Source organism: Haliotis asinina, chromosome 16 (genome assembly GCF_037392515.1).
Source record: "Haliotis asinina isolate JCU_RB_2024 chromosome 16, JCU_Hal_asi_v2, whole genome shotgun sequence".
NCBI classification, from domain to species: Eukaryota; Metazoa; Mollusca; class Gastropoda; order Lepetellida; family Haliotidae; genus Haliotis; species Haliotis asinina.
The window spans coordinates 21,927,743-21,950,403 of record NC_090295.1 but is presented as its reverse complement, the minus strand read 5'-3'; the positions used below and the strand labels follow the sequence as shown (position 1 = coordinate 21,950,403).

Here is a 22,661-nt window from a genome sequence, read left to right as displayed (position 1 = left end):
AGGAAATGAATTAAGAGTCTCCAACAATGCTACCATCAAGGGAAGATGAAAATTATTATTATACATATCTGGCAAGGTTCGTGAAATTTAGGCCAAGATATACTTTATCACTCTTCTTGAAATTATTATTGAGGTTATAAAGTAAAGAATGGAACAGGGACTATTTGTTTTCGCACCCGGATGCGAAACTGGTACAAGTGAATTTATAAGTGCCCACTCTTGTCTTAAGTGAGCTATTGCTTGTGAACGGCCTTGTGTTCTTTGCGTAATACATTCACCAACATTTATTTCAACACGTCTTGACTATTTGCATCCATTTTGTCAAACCGGACTGAAGAACGCTATTTAATTCACCCTCACAAACGTCACTTGTGATGTAACCACGTATCTCCTGCCTGGGGCGGTGGGTTAGCCTGGCGGTTAAAGCGTGCGTTCGTCACGCCGAAGGTCCGGGTTCGATTCTTCACATGGGTACAGTGTGTGCAGTCCTGTTTTGCCCGATATTGTCCTAGACATTCAAAGTCACACCCCAGTTATTTGTGAGAGATTTAGGTTTCACCTTCCTGATATTACGCCCGATATTGTCACAGATATTCAACGCCATCTACTTTATGTGTGATACATCGAGGTGTTGTTTGTCTGTTCAACGTCACCTACTTTATGTGTGTTACATCGTGGTGTCGTATGGTTGATATTATGCCCGATATTGTCACAAAAATGAAACGTCACATACTTTATGTGTGATGTATCGAGATGTGTAATTTGTGTTAGCATGCCGGATATTGTCACAGATATTCAACGTCACCTTCTATCTATTATTCGCATATTTTGTCAAATATTTGGAACATTTGTATTGCAATGCCTTTCGGCATGAGTTACTCAGCCATTGGTCTTTGGACCTAAGACGTAATGTATCTATCTGCTCAAGCGGAAACAATAACAGATGAATATTATCGTAAAACAGTTTCTCTAATTCTCATGTAATAATTCATGTACAGTCTAATACTTATTCAATATATAAATCTTAACCTTGAGACTTTCATAAAATATAGATTAAAACACCCCTTAACGACTTAATTTCACAGTCCTGTTAACCATTGTCTCCTTGCAACACATATATACCTGATGTAGCTAACTAAAGATCCAAACGTTGCATGTAAAATGTCACCGGATGTTACAATTGTTTATCACCACACAGTTGAATATTTAGCTACTTAACGACCCCATGTCGAGTCTTGAACAAACAGGCCAATGACTGATATTAAGACCGAATATCCAAGCCACCGAAAGGACGATGGGGTAGCATGTTGGTTTAAAGACACGGGTTCGATTCCCTACATACGTACAACGTCCGAAGCCCATTTCTGGTGTGATCGTAAGGGAATAGTGCTTTAAAACGGCGTAAAAACCATACTCACTCACTCATACTCCGAAACCATAGGAATAGGAAATGTTCCACTGGATAGACATGTGTTTTTATGACGTGATCATGGTTGAAATGTATTTGCAGTGTCCCCTGCGATAAACAAGGGGGCAATGAACAGAATCCAAAACAGAAAGGGAAAATTGTAATCGAATGTCTGTTTCAACATTTGACCCCTATAGCCGTACCCCTTGTACATTTTGAAACAAAATTAATAATTTGGAGAGGCATCTAAATATCCGTGAAAAGAATCGAAATTTGAGAGTAAACATTATTTAAAAAGGTGTAATGGGATAGACAAATAGGGTCGATAGGAGATGAGAAACAAGTGTTTGCTTTGGATTTATATCAGTGCATTTTACGTCACATCGGCATTATTCAAGCCATATAGTAACGAGATCAAGTCTAAATGAAAACACATTTTAAACATTTTATTTTCTTACATTTTATGTTAATACTACAGTGTTAGACTATCAACAATGCCCCGCGCTCCCCACCGTGATATCGGTCATATAAAACATAGGTTACTCAAGACATCTCCTTGTCTCTTAACAGTGGGCTCCTTTGTTATGTGACATGAATGTCAAGTCAGTTTTACATAAGTAATTTATCACGGTACCATCAAATTTACTTCATCTTCAACAAACTAAATTATTATACACAAATTCTGTTTGGTTTCTTTTTTCAGAATACATAAATGTGTCATCTGTCTCCTAAGCCGCGTCACGTGATGCTGTCTGTGCATATATAAAGGGGCAAACATCCAGTTCTGTTCGTAAGGACGACTTTGGCAGAGAACTCGGCACTGGCAGATCTCCAGTCACGACCTTCCAGAATGATCCTCCAAGTATCACTTGTCCTTGCTGCTTTGTCCGCAGTTGGCAGCAGCTACTTGTGTTGTGCTCCCTCGCGATTCTCTGCGAACCAAGATGTCACCTTCACCAACTCAACAACCACTTATAGAGTAAGTTCTAGAGGTGTTCCGATTCATTGAAATAATCGAAGACTGGTGCCAGTGACCAGGCGACCAAGGAATCGATCTCGTTTTCTCGTAATCGAACAAAAACGATTTTTGAACTAATGTTTTAGTGTTTGATACACACATTATTTAAGATATCTGAAACATGATTAATTCTAAGAAAACTCACTTACTGGACCGCCATGAATGCATCTTTCTTGAAGGCTCCGGGACGCTAATCTTCATGATATATGAGTCATCACGTTAGTAGCGAGTTGTATCATTTTACATCCGATGTTAAGTTTGCAAATCAAATGTGCGTCATACAAATCTGCAACAACAGCTTGAAAAAGAAAATCTTGAAAATGACGCTAACCATGTTTTTCGATGATTGTTCTTCGATAATGAACCACTCATCAGTTGTGAGATTTCAACCAGTTCCCTACACTTGAAAGTACAGTGCTGTCTATATCGTATTATAATGATAATGCCAGGATCGTCAGAACCCTCTCTGCTGCAAATTTATCTTAATCTGTAAACATAATAATAATCGTCGACATATGTCATGCTATTCCAAGTTCGTAGATCGATGCTCATGATGTTGATCACTGTATTGTCTGGTCGAGACTCTATTATTTACAGACCGCCGCCACACGGATGAAATATTGCTGAGTGCGGCGTGAAACCAAACTAACTCACCCACTCATCTAGTCAAAAGTAGAATTAGTGTACCTGCTATTCTATTCTATTCTAATCGTTCATAGCTGTTGCCACATAGAATAAGTGTAATCTAGCCTTTTCATTTCTTTCGAGCTGTAACTTCATGAGTGACTGTTTCAAAGACTCAACTGATCTTTTACTGCTAAAAAGGCCAACACAACAATCTTCTTTCCGCAGTTTGTTACGGCACAACTAGTTTTCCTTTATCGTTTTAGCTGTTTTGAAAATCATATTGTATTCCATTTTTTCTAGAACAATTTTTTAAACCCCAAATACTATTTTTTCAAAGTTGACAATGCAAAAAGATTCCTATTTGCTTTTTGTTTTCTTTCAGGGCTTGTATTACTTCGTCTGGGATTCTCCCAACAAAAGATACGTAGTCGGCGAGGACCGTATCGAAACCAATTTCTATGGTATCAGGAGAACAATCTACGACTACAAGAAGGTAGGAGAGAGTTGTCGAAGGGTATTTCCATGTTTAACTGTTGCAGGTTAGCTGAGTGGACTAGTTTCATGTACCATTACTTCGCGGCTCGACTCCCGCTGCAAAACGTTTTAGATATATTCATTAATCCCTTGTCCCTTTTTTAATTATTCCACGATGTCATGAACTCCATCTCAACGCAAACCTGTCACCCGAGCCAAATACGACCCATGAAGATCCTGGTTAGAATTGATCTTCAGCAGACCATGCTTGCTTTAAGAGGCGATTAACGGTCCTAGGCCTAGGTTTTCCAGGTTCTCTTAGCGCTAAGACAGTCGTAAGTTAATATATTTCACTCACGACCATCTTAACCTCCGAAGATCTATGCCCTGCTCCCATTATGTGAATGTGTGAAGGCACCTATGAACAATCATCCTGAGGCTCCTTTCACGAAGCCGCCTTTACTGATGTTAACCTTAACTCAAATTCTTTAACACTGCATAAAAATTAACCTTAGTAACTTACAATCTCTTTTTGATTTGTGAAAGGAGGCTGGAACCTTCAGCACTGAACAAAATGACTGGATTATACATGTATTAAATGAGATCACATGACTTATATAAATCTTGATTAGAAATGATTTTTTTCCGCAGAGAACTGCCTACAAAATTGATGCCGAGGCACGCACATGTTCAACATTCCCCACTCAAGGAAGGTTCGATGACCAGGAGAATGTCTGTGTTCCAAGTATGTCAATTTTTAATGTTTGAATGTTCTGTTTACAAATCCCTCCGTGATACTCCGGACAGGGTAGATAATTGCGTGTTTCCAAAGTCAACTGAAGCCGCAGGGCATTCTGGAATTATTCTGAACAGCAAAAGAAACGCAACTCATGTCATGTTTTTGCACAGAATAGACAACACGAATGCTTACTCCAATGAAATTTCATTTATTCGAAAATAACGTTTCTTTTTCTGTTCAGTATGCATACTGATATTTTGTCATCGCGTTATCAAGCACCTGTTTGTCTGGTTCAGACTCGATGGTTCCAGGCGGCTGTAATATAACTGGAACACTGCTGACCTATCAGTGATATCACTGACCATGCTGGAGGTTAACATGAATGGACTCCCAAATTAGTTCTTCTCGAATTCCATTGTTTCGAATGTGTCCATATATCGAGCTATTATCCGTTACAGCAGCTCCATTATGTAAATACATATACATGTGCCTGCTTATTTCGAATTCTTCATAAAATTTTGATCGCAGGTGGATATATAACTCAAATTATAAGAGTTGAAAGGGGCGAATACATTATTAGAGTTGAAAAGCGCGAATACATGTAAATTATTAGAGTTGAAAAAGGCGAATACATTATTAGAGTTGACAAGGGCGAATGCATTATTACAGTTGAAAAGGGCGGATACATTATTAGAGTTGAAAAAGGCAAATGCATTATTAGAGTTGAAAGGGGCGAATTCATTATTAGAGTTGAAAAGGGCGAATACATTATTAGAGTTGAAAAGGGCGAATGCATTGCATATCATATGGTCATTTTCATCGTTGATACCGTTTGCTTTATCCAATACCCCCGCCACGTCATTGTCATGTGCCGATATCTCGAATATATGATCTAGTATTACGTAATTACGGAATTCAAATAGAAACTGAGCATATCACAGCAATCGGCACAACTTGTATGATTCGCTTTGGGTACATCCCTTAACATGATACAGTCACCTGCCATCTTCTCGAATGTACCAATCCCTCTAGCGTATTATCTGGTTTTGTCAAAGATAACAAGATGCGAATAAGAATCATATGCATAATGGTTTACACCGTAGTCAGTTCGGTCTGGGCGATTCTCCTCTACTCAAGATATTTAAAGGGGCGCTGATCCTGAGCGATTAATGTTTCACGCTAACAATCTAATTACGAATCCGAGCTGCTAGCTGGTCAGGCCCTGCTCTCACGACCGTGATGCTACTGTCGACTTTGGCAAAATTTCTTCAACCTAAACAGTGGGACATCAGGAAGGGTGCGCATCACATGCCGTTATTTGAAAATATCCCCTTCAGTTCTTGTCTCACTGTAGTGTCCCAGCAGCGTTTTTCGGATTTTCTGACGAGTTGATGGTATAACGACTGATCCAATTTTATCCATTTCAGTGCTTTCATTATTATTTTTTTAAATTTAATAACGTCATGTAAAAATATGTCTGTTACCTTTGTGGTTAAAACACACACACTTGATTTATTTGAATCCGTCAACTAAATAATAACAAAGCAACAACCAGTCCAAATTGCTCCGAGTCAGTGTCCCTTAAAAGGTCGTATCTGTCATAAAACAAGCTGTTTTCTTATATGTACTTGTACTATATGTACCTGATGCTCTCCGTACATTTTCCAAAGTATAATGAATAATAGTACAGATACATGTAACAGCTGTCCAATGCATGATTTACAAATATCATTAGCTCAATAAATATCAAGATATTATACCAGTGAAATGCTTGAAATAGTTTTGAGTGATTCAGAAAACAGGATGTTTCCCGTGCATTTTCGAAAGTTAAAAAATATCGATAAATACTGGTACAGATGCAGGCTTATGTATCCAATATATGGTTTACATATGGCGCCCTGTCATAAAACAATGTTTAATCTCAGGCACCGCTCAGACCCTGGGTCCCCTCTTCTATGGCTTCGATGTTGACACTCTACATGGAAGGACGTACATCACCAACAGCACCACCCCCGACGGCAGGCAGAAGAACGTCATTGCTGTCGTCACAAAAGATTGCATACCTATCATCAGTACTACGATAGTAGGGGGCTACGGCCAAGGTTAGTATGAGTGAGTGAGTGAGTGAATGTAGTTGTACACCGCTTTTGAGCAATATTCCAGCAATGTCACGGTGAGGGACACTCGGAATGGGCTTCACAATATATACCCATGCTCAGAATAAAAGCGGGTGAATGCGGTTTTACGCCGCCTTTGGCAACATTCCAACAATATGACGGTGGGCTTCACACATTGTGCTCATGTAGGGGATCGAACACGGGTCTTCGGCGTTACGAGTGAACGCTCTAACTACGAGGCTACCAGACCGCCCTGTCAAGAATTTTTGAATATAAGTGGTGTTGGACGAAGGATGGGAGTTCACGGGCGAGTGAGTGGACGAGTTAGCGAGTGAGTGAACGAGCACTGACGCCCGCTTGGAACAGTGCAGCGGTAATATCCCCGATTGTACGATGCTTGAAAAGGATTGAGATCGTTAAGGTCACTGTAATCAGTAGGTTTGTCACATTATGATGTGACAGCTCAAACATTATGTAGTTATAGCGCTAGGTTCAAATTGAGATAAAAAAAAAAAAAGGCCCCTCAAATTTATTGTTGCCTCTATATAATTATATTCTCCATGTGGCTTTAAGATTAGTTTCTGTGGACATTCTTTCTTTAAAAGGGAAATTTCAAAATCGGGATAATAACTTCGTAATGCCGCCTCTAGTTGTTTTGTGTGTGTGGGAGTTGGGGGTGGGGTTGGGGGTGTTTTGAATTTAAGACATATATATGAACTCTTACTTTCATGAGATTTCAGATTTTTCGAAACGTGCTTTTTTGCTGTTCAGTATACTACTCGCCGTGATTTACTGAATATACCTAATGTACTGAAATGTATTTTTACTATCCAGGAGACTCTCTTCGCGTTCTGGCGTACAACAATGTCTTCCCTGGTGTCAAAGATATCTCCATCTTCGAAGTTCCGTCTTACTGCTATGCGTAATTCTGTACGTACATTGAAGTGTTTCTTTCACAAATGTCTCAGTAAATTAACAAATACTATCCTTCCGCTCAATGAAACCACTTTGAACACCAAACACTAACTACGTGTATAACGAAATGACTTTAACCATCAAATACTAACTTTCTTCAACGCAACATTTTGGACCATCAAATGCCAGCTTTTCCCTTCATGACACAGCTAACATTAAATTCTAATTCTTTTCTCATTGACTCACCCAGCACCAACTGATATCATATTTTCAAGGGCATAATCAACATAACATACTAAGTTTTTACTCAGTGGTCAAATAAAATATAACAGGTTTACGCATTGTCACAGTTAACATTTAACTGGTCCCTCAATGCCACAGTCAACGCCAAACATAATCATTTTACTCATTGTCACAATTCACATTACACACTAACTGGTCGCTCAATGCCACGGCCAGCGCCAAACATAATCATTTTACTCATTGTCACAATTCACATTACACGCTAATTTTTCAGTGGCATAACATTAAACACTGGCTGTTAATGGCACATCAAAATTAAAGTTTCCACTCATTGCCATAGCAACGAACATTTTCTGGTAATAGTTTTTTCTTTGCTTCATTTCATGAGTATTATCATCATAATTCTATAACATGAAATCAGACACATTAATGCGAGTAAGTGTGATACAAGGTTACATTTTAAAAATCCTTTGGCCACTTTATGATCATCCGCGACTTCACCAGCAAACATACAACATCAACTGTATTTGTTTTCTGTTCCGTTTCAGAACATTGCTGATGAGAAAAGGATGTACTTCGTCACGGCACTGTAAAACTGTGTATCTTTGCAAGATATTCATGACGGGGTTAATAAAACTTGAAATTCAGAAAACATGTGTGTCTTTGCTTTTCCTAATTCTTTTTTTTTTCTTTTTTTTCTTTTTTTTTTGTCAAAAACAAACAATTTGAAACATGCCAGATTCATTTCGGGATCCTGATCAACTCTGATCAATCCTGTTATTGATCTGATGATTAACCGATGGTATTCGTCAAAACCACATTAGTTTCCCATATTATAGGATATTTACAGAGTGCATATCAACTAGTACAATCTCAAGGCGTTAGATGATTAAGATGATTATATATGTCCTCTTGTCGAATCAGGGTTTTCAACGCAAATTAAATGCACGTTTATTAAATCAAATTAAAATTAAATGCTTTCGAGTTGTTTTTTTTTAAATATTCGCCTCCCTGCTTCCGTTTATGGAAAAATAGGTTCAAAAACCAGATCTTAATTTGAATTTCCAAGCTTGCATAAGTCAACAAATGATACAGTCGGACAAGTATCGTTGTATTCGTATTTTTAACTCAACATTGTTATATTAGGTAAGTTAGTACACACAAGCTACGGGGAAAATATTTCTATGTTTTCTGTCTATTAAACAAATGTAAATGGGGGCATTTGAAACCAAGAGATGACACTTCGCACACACATTTCATGGGTCAAGGCACAACGATTAAAGTACAATTTGTTGCATAACAGCAATTCGTTTCATAACATTCTGGGCAAGTGGAAAGGGGTTTTTACGCCACGCAATTCCTTCAATACACACCACAAGATGGCAACTAAAAACTTCCACTTTATTCCTTAATGCCGACAGACATAGTAACAACAAGTATCGTCTCAGAACTAAAAACTTCCACTTTATTCCTTAATGCCGACAGACATAGTAACAACAAGTATCGTCTCAGAACTAAAAACTTCCACTTTATTCCTTAATGCCGACAGACATAGTAAGAACAAGTATCGTCTCGGGGGTAATCAGATGCAGTTTTACTCCCTTATTGCCAACACGCTTGGTAACAACACGTGTTATCTCACAACGTGTCATGATATGACGCAGTGAAGTTTCGAAGTACATACATTCCTCTCTATACATAGAGCTGTAGCCAATGCATTTATTTCTTTATTTGCTTGCTTGCTTGCTTGCTTGCTTGCTAATTTATTTATTTATTTATTTATTTGTTTATTTATTTATTTATTGATGGGCATTTCCATAATAATGACTCATATGGAATTGGTATAACATCCAGACAACATCTTCACAGCTCTACTACACATGTATATGAAACAACGAAAACAGGTAGAATTGGTATACAGCATTCCTTGTTTTTCGTATAACACGACTAAGAGGACCAGGTGGTCACAAACTCGCTGACTTGGTTGACACATGTCATCTTATCCAAACTGCGTAGATAGTTGCTCATGGAGTTGATCACCCGGACTATCTGATTATTTACTGACCGCCGTCGTACAACTGGCATAACGTCGTTAAGCAGCTGACAAGAAACAATTAAGTTTTTATTATAAAATTATATCTTTTCCATGCCAATGAATTGAAGTAAAATCAATTTCTGTCTTGCTTGATGCTAACAGAACATTTAAGCTTGAGCATTATTGTTACAGAAGCAAGCTAACAATTATGACGAAAAGAATTGTTTTAGTACATGAAAGAAAACGATTGTGGATTATAAGAAATTGCCGCTAATCCCTATGTTCGACATACTGGCTTTCACACATCGGCGAAACAAACGCTAAAGCATGTTACTTGTGGGCGTATTAAATTTGTCTTTATTAAGTCATTTCGGGGTTTCAAACTGGGTCCTCAAATCTGTCCAATAAAATTTCCACGTGTGCTCCACAAGTGACGATATGTATTAGGAGGTGAAATGTATTCCAGATTCGCTTCTTGAGACATCTGAAATCTTGCTGTCGCTATATCTCATCCTCAAAATGAACAGGTAATTTATTACAGGGCGGGGTGGATCAGAGGAAATGAATTAAGAGTCTCCAACAATGCTACCATCAAGGGAAGATGAAAATTATTATTAATATACATATCTGGCAAGGTTCATGAAATTTAGGCCAAGATATACTTTATCACTCTTCTTGAAATTATTATTGAGGTTATAAAGTAAAGAATGGAACAGGGACTATTTGTTTTCGCACCCGGATGCGAAACTGGTACAAGTGAATTTATAAGTGCCCACTCTTGTCTTAAGTGAGCTATTGCTTGTGAACGGCCTTGTGTTCTTTGCGTAATACATTCACCAACATTTATTTCAACACGTCTTGACTATTTGCATCCATTTTGTCAAACCGGACTGAAGAACGCTATTTAATTCACCCTTACAAACGTCACTTGTGATGTAACCACGTATCTCCTGCCTGGGGCGGTGGGTTAGCCTGGCGGTTAAAGCGTGCGTTCGTCACGCCGAAGGTCCGGGTTCGATTCTTCACATGGGTACAGTGTGTGCAGTCCTGTTTTGCCCGATATTGTCCTAGACATTCAAAGTCACACCCCAGTTATTTGTGAGAGATTTAGGTTTCACCTTCCTGATATTACGCCCGATATTGTCACAGATATTCAACGCCATCTACTTTATGTGTGATACATCGAGGTGTTGTTTGTCTGTTCAACGTCACCTACTTTATGTGTGTTACATCGTGGTGTCGTATGGTTGATATTATGCCCGATATTGTCACAAAAATGAAACGTCACATACTTTATGTGTGATGTATCGAGATGAGTAATTTGTGTTAGCATGCCGGATATTGTCACAGATATTCAACGTCACCTTCTATCTATTATTCGCATATTTTGTCAAATATTTGGAACATTTGTATTGCAATGCCTTTCGGCATGAGTTACTCAGCCATTGGTCTTTGGACCTAAGACGTAATGTATCTATCTGCTCAAGCGGAAACAATAACAGATGAATATTATCGTAAAACAGTTTCTCTAATTCTCATGTAATAATTCATGTACAGTCTAATACTTATTCAATATATAAATCTTAACCTTGAGACTTTCATAAAATATAGATTAAAACACCCCTTAACGACTTAATTTCACAGTCCTGTTAACCATTGTCTCCTTGCAACACATATATACCTGATGTAGCTAACTAAAGATCCAAACGTTGCATGTAAAATGTCACCGGATGTTACAATTGTTTATCACCACACAGTTGAATATTTAGCTACTTAACGACCCCATGTCGAGTCTTGAACAAACAGGCCAATGACTGATATTAAGACCGAATATCCAAGCCACCGAAAGGACGATGGGGTAGCATGTTGGTTTAAAGACACGGGTTCGATTCCCTACATACGTACAACGTCCGAAGCCCATTTCTGGTGTGATCGTAAGGGAATAGTGCTTTAAAACGGCGTAAAAACCATACTCACTCACTCATACTCCGAAACCATAGGAATAGGAAATGTTCCACTGGATAGACATGTGTTTTATTGACGTGATCATGGTTGAAATGTATTTGCAGTGTCCCCTGCGATAAACAAGGGGGCAATGAACAGAATCCAAAACAGAAAGGGAAAATTGTAATCGAATGTCTGTTTCAACATTTGACCCCTATAGCCGTACCCCTTGTACATTTTGAAACAAAATTAATAATTTGGAGAGGCATCTAAATATCCGTGAAAAGAATCGAAATTTGAGAGTAAACATTATTTAAAAAGGTGTAATGGGATAGACAAATAGGGTCGATAGGAGATGAGAAACAAGTGTTTGCTTTGGATTTATATCAGTGCATTTTACGTCACATCGGCATTATTCAAGCCATATAGTAACGAGATCAAGTCTAAATGAAAACACATTTTAAACATTTTATTTTCTTACATTTTATGTTAATACTACAGTGTTAGACTATCAACAATGCCCCGCGCTCCCCACCGTGATATCGGTCATATAAAACATAGGTTACTCAAGACATCTCCTTGTCTCTTAACAGTGGGTTCCTTTGTTATGTGACATGAATGTCAAGTCAGTTTTACATAAGTAATTTATCACGGTACCATCAAATTTACTTCATCTTCAACAAACTAAATTATTATACACAAATTCTGTTTGGTTTCTTTTTTCAGAATACATAAATGTGTCATCTGTCTCCTAAGCCGCGTCACGTGATGCTGTCTGTGCACATATAAAGGGGCAAACATCCAGTTCTGTTCGTAAGGACGACTTTGGCAGAGAACTCGGCACAGGCAGATCTCCAGTCACGACCTTCCAGAATGATCCTCCAAGTATCACTTGTCCTTGCTGCTTTGTCCGCAGTTGGCAGCAGCTACTTGTGTTGTGCTCCCTCGCGATTCTCTGCGAACCAAGATGTCACCTTCACCAACTCAACAACCACTTATAGAGTAAGTTCTAGAGGTGTTCCGATTCATTGAAATAATCGAAGACTGGTGCCAGTGACCAGGCGACCAAGGAATCGACCTCGTTTTCTCGTAATCGAACAAACACGATTTTTGAACTAATGTTTTAGTGTTTGATACACACATTATTTAAGATATCTGAAACATGATTAATTCTAAGAAAACTCACTTACTGGACCGCCATGAATGCATCTTTCTTGAAGGCTCCGGGACGCTAATCTTCATGATATATGAGTCATCACGTTAGTAGCGAGTTGTATCATTTTACATCCGATGTTAAGTTTGCAAATCAAATGTGCGTCATACAAATCTGCAACAACAGCTTGAAAAAGAAAATCTTGAAAATGACGCTAACCATGTTTTTCGATGATTGTTCTTCGATAATGAACCACTCATCAGTTGTGAGATTTCAACCAGTTCCCTACACTTGAAAGTACAGTGCTGTCTATATCGTATTATAATGATAATGCCAGGATCGTCAGAACCCTCTCTGCTGCAAATTTATCTTAATCTGTAAACATAATAATAATCGTCGACATATGTCATGCTATTCCAAGTTCGTAGATCGATGCTCATGATGTTGATCACTGTATTGTCTGGTCGAGACTCTATTATTTACAGACCGCCGCCACACGGATGAAATATTGCTGAGTGCGGCGTGAAACCAAACTAACTCACCCACTCATCTAGTCAAAAGTAGAATTAGTGTACCTGCTATTCTATTCTATTCTAATCGTTCATAGCTGTTGCCACATAGAATAAGTGTAATCTAGCCTTTTCATTTCTTTCGAGCTGTAACTTCATGAGTGACTGTTTCAAAGACTCAACTGATCTTTTACTGCTAAAAAGGCCAACACAACAATCTTCTTTCCGCAGTTTGTTACGGCACAACTAGTTTTCCTTTATCGTTTTAGCTGTTTTGAAAATCATATTGTATTCCATTTTTTCTAGAACAATTTTTTAAACCCCAAATACTATTTTTTCAACGTTGACAATGCAAAAAGATTCCTATTTGCTTTTTGTTTTCATTCAGGGCTTGTATTACTTCGTCTGGGATTCTCCCAACAAAAGATACGTAGTCGGCGAGGACCGTATCGAAACCAATTTCTATGGTATCAGGAGAACAATCTACGACTACAAGAAGGTAGGAGAGAGTTGTCGAAGGGTATTTCCATGTTTAACTGTTGCAGGTTAGCTGAGTGGACTAGTTTCATGTACCATTACTTCGCGGCTCGACTCCCGCTGCAAAACGTTTTAGATATATTCATTAATCCCTTGTCCCTTTTTTAATTATTCCACGATGTCATGAACTCCATCTCAACGCAAACCTGTCACCCGAGCCATGAAGATCCTGGTTAGAATTGATCTTCAGCAGACCATGCTTGCTTTAAGAGGCGATTAACGGTCCTAGGCCTAGGTTTTCCAGGTTCTCTTAGCGCTAAGACAGTCGTAAGTTAATGTATTTCACTCACGACCATCTTAACCTCCGAAGATCTATGCCCTGCTCCCATTATGTGAATGTGTGAAGGCACCTATGAACAATCATCCTGAGGCTCCTTTCACGAAGCCGCCTTTACTGATGTTAACCTTAACTCAAATTCTTTAACACTGCATAAAGATTAACCTTAGTAACTTACAATCTCTTTTTGATTTGTGAAAGGAGGCTGGAACCTTCAGCACTGAACAAAATGACTGGATTATACATGTATTAAATGAGATCACATGACTTGTATAAATCTTGATTAGAAATGATTTTTTTCCGCAGAGAACTGCCTACAAAATTGATGCCGAGGCACGCACATGTTCAACATTCCCCACTCAAGGAAGGTTCGATGACCAGGAGAATGTTTGTGTTCCAAGTATGTCAATTTTTAATGTTTGAATGTTCTGTTTACAAATCCCTCCGTGATACTCCGGACAGGGTAGATAATTGCGTGTTTCCAAAGTCAACTGAAGCCGCAGGGCATTCTGGAATTATTCTGAACAGCAAAAGAAACGCAACTCATGTCATGTTTTTGCACAGAATAGACAACACGAATGCTTACTCCAATGAAATTTCATTTATTCGAAAATAACGTTTCTTTTTCTGTTCAGTATGCATACTGATATTTTGTCATCGCGTAATCAACCACCTGTTTGTCTGGTTCAGACTCGATGGTTCCAGGCGGCTGTAATATAACTGGAACACTGCTGACCTATCAGTGATATCACTGACCATGCTGGAGGTTAACATGAATGGACTCCCAAATTAGTTCTTCTCGAATTCCATTGTTTCGAATGTGTCCATATATCGAGCTATTATCCGTTACAGCAGCTCCATTATGTAAATGCATATACATGTGCCTGCTTATTTCGAATTCTTCAAAAAATTTTGATCGCAGGTGGATATTTCCCAAATTATAAGAGTTGAAAGGGGCGAATACATTATTAGAGTTGAAAAGCGCGAATACATGTAAATTATTAGAGTTGAAAAAGGCGAATACATTATTAGAGTTGACAAGGGCGAATGCATTATTACAGTTGAAAAGGGCGGATACATTATTAGAGTTGAAAAAGGCAAATGCATTATTAGAGTTGAAAGGGGCGAATACATTATTAGAGTTGAAAAGGGCGAATACATTATTAGAGTTGAAAAGGGCGAATGCATTGCATATCATATGGTCATTTTCATCGTTGATACCGTTTGCTTTATCCAATACCCCCGCCACGTCATTGTCATGTGCCGATATCTCGAATATATGATCTAGTATTACGTAATTACGGAATTCAAATAGAAACTGAGCATATCACAGCAATCGGCACAACTTGTATGATTCGCTTTGGGTACATCCCTTAACATGATACAGTCACCTGCCATCTTCTCGAATGTACCAATCCCTCTAGCGTATTATCTGGTTTTGTCAAAGATAACAAGATGCGAATAAGAATCATATGCATAATGTTTTACACCGTAGTCAGTTCGGTCTGGGCGATTCTCCTCTACCCAAGATATTTAAAGGGGCGCTGATCCTGAGCGATTAATGTTTCACGCTAACAATCTAATTACGAATCCGAGCTGCTAGCTGGTCAGGCCCTGCTCTCACGACCGTGATGCTACTGTCGACTTTGGCAAAATTTCTTCAACCTAAACAGTGGGACATCAGGAAGGGTGCGCATCACATGCCGTTATTTGAAAATATCCCCTTCAGTTCTTGTCTCACTGTAGTGTCCCAGCAGCGTTTTTCGGATTTTCTGACGAGTTGATGGTATAACGACTGATCCAATTTTATCCATTTCAGTGCTTTCATTATTATTTTTTTAAATTTAATAACGTCATGTAAAAATATGTCTGTTACCTTTGTGGTTAAAACACACACACTTGATTTATTTGAATCCGTCAACTAAATAATAACAAAGCATCAACCAGTCCAAATTGCTCTGGGTCAGTGTCCCTTAAAAGGTCGTATCTGTCATAAAACAAGCTGTTTTCTTATATGTACTTGTACTATATGTACCTGATGCTCTCTGTACATTTTCCAAAGTATAATGAATAATAGTACAGATACATGTAACAGCTGTCCAATGCATGATTTACAAATATCATTAGCTCAATAAATATCAAGATATTATACCAGTGAAATGCTTGAAATAGTTTTGAGTGATTCAGAAAACAGGATGGTTCCCGTACAGTTTCCAAAGTTAAAAAAAATCGATAAATACTGGTACAGATGCAGGCTTATGCTATCCAATATATGGTTTACATATGGCGCCCTGTCATAAAACGATGTTTAATTTCAGGCACCGCAAAGACCCTGGGTCCCCTCTTCTATGGCTTCGATGTTGACACTCTACATGGAAGGACGTACATCACCAACAGCACCACCCCCGACGGCAGGCAGAAGAACGTCATTGCTGTCGTCACAAAAGATTGTATACCAATCATCAGTACTACGATAGTAGGGGGCTACGGCCAAGGTTAGTATGAGTGAGTGAGTGAGTGAATTTTGTTGTACACCGCTTTTGAGCAATATTCCAGCAATGTCACGGTGAGGGACACTCGGAATGGGCTTCACAATATATACCCATGCTCAGAATAAAAGCGGGTGAATGCGGTTTTACGCCGCCTTTGGCAACATTCCAACAATATGACGGTGGGAGACACCACAAATGGGCTTCACACATTGTGCTCATGTAGGGGATCGAACACGGGTCTTCGGCGTTACGAGTGAACGCTCTAACTACGAGACTACCAGACCGCCCTGTCAAGAATTTGTGAATATAAGTGGTGTTGGACGAAGGATGGGAGTTCACGGGCGAGTGAGTGGACGAGTTAGCGAGTGAGTGAACGAGCACTGACGCCCGCTTGGAACAGTGCAGCGGTAATATCCCCGATTGTACGATGCTTGAAAAGGATTGAGATCGTTAAGGTCACTGTAATCAGTAGGTTTGTCACATTATGATGTGACAGCTCAAACATTATGTAGTTATAGCGCTAGGTTCAAATTGAGATAAAAAAAAAAAAGGCCCCTCAAATTTATTGTTGCCTCTATATAATTATATTCTCCATGTGGCTTTAAGATTAGTTTCTGTGGACATTCTTTCTTTAAAAGGGAAATTTCAAAATCGGGATAATAACTACGTAATGCCGCCTCTAGTTGTTTTGTGTGTGTGGGAGTTGGGGGTGGGGTTGGGGGTGTTTTGAATTTAAGACATATATATGAACTCTTACTTTCATGAGATTTCAGATTTTTCGAAACGTGCTCTTTTGCTGTTCAGTATACTACTCGCCGTGATTTACTGAATATACCTAATGTACTGAAATGTATTTTTACTATCCAGGAGACTCTCTTCGCGTTCTGGCGTACAACAATGTCTTCCCTGGTGTCAAAGATATCTCCATCTTCGAAGTACCGTCTTACTGCTATGCGTAATTCTGTACGTACATTGAAGTGTTTCTTTCACAAATGTTTCAGTAAATCAACAAATACTAACCTTCCGCTCAATGAAACCAGTTTGAACACCAAACACTAACTATGTGTAAAACGAAATGACTTTAACCATCAAGTACTAACTTTCTTCAACGCAACATTTTGGACCATCAAATGCCAGCTTTTCCCTTCATGACACAGCTAACATTAAATTCTAATTATTTTCTCATTGACTCACCCAGCACCAACTGATATCATATTTTCAAGGGCATAATCAACATAACATACTAAGTTTTTACTCAGTGGTCAAATAAAATATAACAGGTTTAGTCATTGTCACAGTTAACATCTAACTGGTCCCTCAGTGCCACAGTCAACGCCAAACATAATCATTTTACTCATTGTCACAATTCACATTACACACTAACTGGTCGCTCAATGCCACAGTCAACGCCAAACATAATCATTTTACTCATTGTCACAATTCACATTACACACTAACTGGTCGCTCAGCGCCACGGACAGCGCCAAACGTAACCGTTTTACTCATTGTCACAATTCACATTACACGCTACTTTTTTAGTGGCACAACATTAAAGACTGGCTGTTAATGGCACAGTCAAAATTAAAGTTTCCACTCATTGTCATGGCAACGAACATTGTCTGGTGATTGGTTTTTCTTTGCCTCATTTCATCAGTATTATCATCATAATTCTATAACATGAAATAGGATAGAAAAAAAACAACATTTTATTATCATCGTAAGTGTGATACAAGGTTCCATTTTAAACATCCTTTGGCCACTTTATGATCATCCGCGACTTCACCAACATACATGCAACATCGACTGTATATGTTTTCTGTTCTGTTTCAGAACATTGCTGATGAGAAAAGGATGTGCTTCGTCACGTCACTGTAAAACTGTGTATCTTGCAAGATATTCATGACGGGTTTAATAAAAGTTGAAACTCAGAAAACATGTGTGTCTTTGCTTTTCCTATTTTTTTTTTCAAAAATAAACAAAACGATGTGAAACATGACAGATTCATTCTAGTACAATAACAACTAGTACACATATCAACTAGTACAAGCTCAAGACGTTAGTATTTTTTCTTGATCATTGGATATCAATCTGAACGGCACATCGTGTTATCAATCTCAACTCCCTAAGGGATATATTGACTTATAACTATTGAGCCACCAGGCTCACCGAGTTCTTGCGGCTTCCCCATCCATCCCGATGGGTGGACTGGGACACACTGTCACAGTGCTTTTGTCCAAATGTACTGCAAGTTGTAAATACTGGTACACAGGGCTGCGTACTGTACAACACTGTGACAACACTGAAACAGTCTGCAGACAAAGGGGGCGGTGGGGTAGCCTAGTGGTTAACGCGTCCGCTCGTCACGCCGAAGACCCGGGTTCGATTCCCCACATGGGTACAATGTGTGAAGCCCATTTTCTGGAGTCCCCCGCCTTGATATTGCTGGAATATTGCTAAAAGCAGCGTAAAACTAAACTCACTCACTCACTCTCTCACTCACTCACACACAGCAGACAAAGCTGACTCCAAGGTTTTTCACACCCGGTAACAGGTGGGCTTGGTGCCGGCACCACCTAGCTCACTGGATAGTTAGTCTGGCGCCTTGGACAGATCGCCCACCATGCCCCAACAGATGGGGTATGAAACTACAGGCCCTCGTGTCAAAGGATGAAAGATTTGTTTCAAAAATATAAATAATTAGAGATGACCCCCGACTTGAAACGCTTCACAGGACAATATATCTAGACACACACGCTGGAACACGGTACTGCATGCATCAAGTGATGGTGGTCTCATTCTCGAGAATATTTACGGCAATGGTGTTCTAATTGGTGCTCTGAAGTAACATATATTTGTACAGACTTATCGTTTAGGACTGATGTGAAGCTGAATATTTGGTCCTTTCATATCTGCCATTATTGCTGACGTACTTGTTTGTACTCATGTGGTTTACTGGTCAGGGTGGTGACGATAAAATCTTTACAATTCATGTAAATATCTCGAACCATATTGACCAAATTATTACAGGATCTCGAACATCTTCTTCACAAAATATATTGTCAAAATGTCATTGTTTCATTTATTCTGTGAAAAGTTATTGTAAATAAACCAAACTGTACATAATCCGCAGTGGTCGTGATCAGTACACAGTAGTTGTGGTGATTTGAAGACACTTGCATGAATAGCGACTTTCTGTACGAAATTAAAGATATGATATCTGTACTAAGGTATTAAAATTGCTGATTAATTGAATTTCAAAAGAGCAGTTGTTATCAGTTTCAAATCAGGTGTCATGGAATATACCGTAAGGTGTATCTATTGTCCTTTAATGGGCACTTTCAAGGAAACTGTATTCAGTTCCACAGAGACACCAAAACTGAAAAGTATAATGAAAGCAAAGGCAGACACCAACATCTTCCCACCCAGTTTGACATTGTGCCACATAAACTAAAAGAATCTAAAATGACATTAAGAATCTGCAATCAGTCAAAATCACTTTTGAAGGGTTCCATTAGAATGAAAGAGTAAAATTCTAATCGTGAAATAATTTGGCCATCGAATACCGTTTGGATAGATTCTTGATTTAGATTCAGTTAACATTGCCTTTTTGTGAATTCCATAATTTTAATGAATCTATAATAGCTGAGCTGTAGACGTATTTCTGGCAAAAGGAAGGGGAAGTTTTAAATTTGTTGCGGAGGTTATTATTTGAAGTTGTTATCAAATTATCTAGGTTTGATAGTCATTCATTACGTACTTTCTTGGGTACTGTCGTTAGTTCTTTTCGACATTGTTTTCGCCAGGATCTATTTGATATGTTAGCTGTTACTGAGTTGTGAGGTTTTTAAAAGAAATACATTGTAGAATTGTTTGATAGGTTTTGATAAATATGTTTTGTAAACAGAAAAACAACACAACCGCCAATGGTTTAAGTGATGGTGTAAATTTAGCTCCTTGTAGGAAACAATCGTAGGTAGGTACCCATGGTCCTTAGGATGGTGATCTACCTTACCTTCGGTTGTTGGCGATTTGCAGCCTGCTACATCCATTCCGTTTGGAAATACACGCATAAACTTTTTGTTGATGCAAAATTGAGTCAACCAGTATAAATAATTCTTTCTGTGTCCAAATGTATTCATTAAAGTTTATTTTCACTGAAGGCAGAACAATTGTTCCACACCTTGGGGAAAACCCCCATAAAAAAAGAAACTGGTGATACTTCGTTTTACATAAATCTTCAAATGAAACTCGGGTCTATGAGCAGAGCAAAATCTTCACTAAAATGGCCAAGTCGAACAACATAACTACGGCGCATAATCTAGTGCAGTTATAAGTGAATGTTCTTTTTGATCCCACTATAATTACTATTCTGTGGCAGGAAAGCCTCGAAATACATACTTTACTGTAGCATTCAATGATACATCTTCCCTTGTTATTTCTACAAGTCGATTGAAAGCTGATTTTGACCCTCAACTAAACGATTTTGACTCATTTTGACTCACGATAACAAGCGTCGACCACACGATAGCAAGCGTCGACCAATGAGAGGGCTTGCTTTGACCACACACCCTTTCTGCAGCCTTTAGGTTTTAATCGATTGCATGCAATGGTTGCGTAGCAATCGGCAAAGCAGTCGGGTGGGGGACGCCGAAGAGTCCGGCCTTGTCCCGATATATTGTACTGTAAAACGTTTCAAGTCGGGGGTCCTCTCAAAATTGTTTCATCCTCACGAGGGCCTGTGTATGAAACTTCTGTGACATGGTCACCACAGGCATTCTCGATCTTTCCTTCATAATTTGTTTATTTCCTTATCGAAAAACAAGCATAATCGAGGAGTTCCGAAAGTAAAAAATAACGGTTCTAATTATGTAGCTGATAGTGTACAATCCTGTCGATTCTCAGGTTCATGATATAAACGCCATGAGGTGTACTTCATCGAGTGAGCGAGTATGGCTTCACGCGGCTCTTAGCAATGTTCCAGTGGCGGGGGACACCAGAAGTCAGCTTCACACATTGTGCTCATGTAGGGAATTGAACCCGGGTCTTCTGCATGACAAACACTCGATCTAACCACTAGACTACCTCACCGCCACCAATATATTGAACTAAACATTAGTAAACATTACAAGGAATCTGATTGACTGAAACAGTGAGACAAACAAAGCGTTTTCAAAAAATGTTCTGGAAAACGAATGTAATAAAAAGCGTTTTACCAAAAAATTAATAAAAAATATATGTCCCGTACCATACAATCGGCTAGGCTTCCCATACTTAATTAAGGGTAAATTTGTGTTCTGTGACGATCGGAAATTCCTGAAAAGCAGGCGTCAGTTGCTAAATATCTGACAACGTGACCCGTGAAGGTTAGGGTCAGAACCAATATATGTCAACCTATGTTAGCAGCTTCGGCCATTACAGTCTTTCTAATTTACACTTGCCAAATTGGTTTGGTTGCGGTTTAAAGCTACTCAACAATATTCCAGGAACCTGACGGCGGTCTGTAAACAACCGAGTCTGTGCCAGAGAGCCAGAGGAATAGAGAGCGAAGGCGAGAGGGAAAGAGAGTAAAAACAGGGTGAAGAGAGTTACAACAGGGTGGAGAGAGTAAAAACAGGATGAAGACAGTTAAAAGTGGGTGGAGAGAGTAAAAACAGGGTGAAGACAGTTAAAACAGGGTGGAGAAAGTCAAAACAGGGTAGAGAAAGTTAAAGCAGGGTGAAGACAGTTGAAACAGGGTGGAGAGAGTTAAAACAGGGTGGAGAGAGTTAAAACAGGGTGAAGGTGAAAGAGGAGGGAGAAATGAGCAAGGGAAAGTGAGCGCGAGTGGCAGGGGTGAGAGAGTTTATTTATATGTCATACGCCATGGCCTCGCCATGGACTTCCGAGTAGTGGAGGTCTGCGTCCGTGAATACTAATTCAACATTACCATGCTTCGGAATCATGCCATGTTGCTGGAAACGCCATTTATTCTGACGCTGGCGGTTCTTATTCCCTTCACGGTTGCCCGTATCATATCGTTGTTGTTAGGAAGATAGTATTTCTTTTACGGGTCAAAGGTTGGAAATATAAAGGATGACGAATCTCATGTCTTTGCCCATGCCTATGAATACCGTACTGTCATTCTTAGTCACGTGACAAGGGGATCTACGGAATGTTCCAAAGGACGGTGAAGT

General features: G+C 39.0%; 2 protein-coding genes across 2 annotated transcripts; both read left to right on the top strand.

The window, feature by feature from the left end:
• Positions 1-2,214: 2,214 nt before the first annotated feature.
• LOC137268257 (ependymin-related protein 1-like) lies at positions 2,215-8,193 on the top strand. The gene is made up of 6 exons (XM_067802800.1): positions 2,215-2,387; positions 3,436-3,546; positions 4,179-4,272; positions 6,192-6,368; positions 7,218-7,313; positions 8,090-8,193. The coding sequence occupies exons 1-5, from the start codon at positions 2,259-2,261 to the stop codon at positions 7,307-7,309; spliced, it is 603 nt and encodes a 200-aa protein (XP_067658901.1). The 5' UTR covers positions 2,215-2,258; the 3' UTR covers positions 7,310-7,313; positions 8,090-8,193.
• A 4,131-nt stretch (positions 8,194-12,324) lies between these two features.
• On the top strand, positions 12,325-18,421 carry LOC137268237 (ependymin-related protein 1-like). Its single transcript, XM_067802775.1, has 6 exons — positions 12,325-12,522; positions 13,571-13,681; positions 14,303-14,396; positions 16,315-16,491; positions 17,356-17,451; positions 18,319-18,421. The coding sequence occupies exons 1-5, from the start codon at positions 12,394-12,396 to the stop codon at positions 17,445-17,447; spliced, it is 603 nt and encodes a 200-aa protein (XP_067658876.1). The 5' UTR covers positions 12,325-12,393; the 3' UTR covers positions 17,448-17,451; positions 18,319-18,421.
• Positions 18,422-22,661: the final 4,240 nt, after the last annotated feature.

What these genes read in the sequence shown, in the direction of transcription:
- LOC137268257 (XM_067802800.1), top strand. Translation starts at nt 2,259, where the DNA reads ATGATCCTCCAAGTATCACTTGTCCTTGCTGCTTTGTCCGCAGTTGGC. An exon ending in CAATCTACGACTACAAGAAG is followed by an intron (nt 3,547 to 4,178) that starts GTAGGAGAGAGT and finishes TTTTTTCCGCAG; the next exon opens with AGAACTGCCTACAAAATTGA. An exon ending in GGAGAATGTCTGTGTTCCAA is followed by an intron (nt 4,273 to 6,191) that starts GTATGTCAATTT and finishes GTTTAATCTCAG; the next exon opens with GCACCGCTCAGACCCTGGGT.
- LOC137268237 (XM_067802775.1), top strand. Translation starts at nt 12,394, where the DNA reads ATGATCCTCCAAGTATCACTTGTCCTTGCTGCTTTGTCCGCAGTTGGC. An exon ending in CAATCTACGACTACAAGAAG is followed by an intron (nt 13,682 to 14,302) that starts GTAGGAGAGAGT and finishes TTTTTTCCGCAG; the next exon opens with AGAACTGCCTACAAAATTGA. An exon ending in GGAGAATGTTTGTGTTCCAA is followed by an intron (nt 14,397 to 16,314) that starts GTATGTCAATTT and finishes GTTTAATTTCAG; the next exon opens with GCACCGCAAAGACCCTGGGT.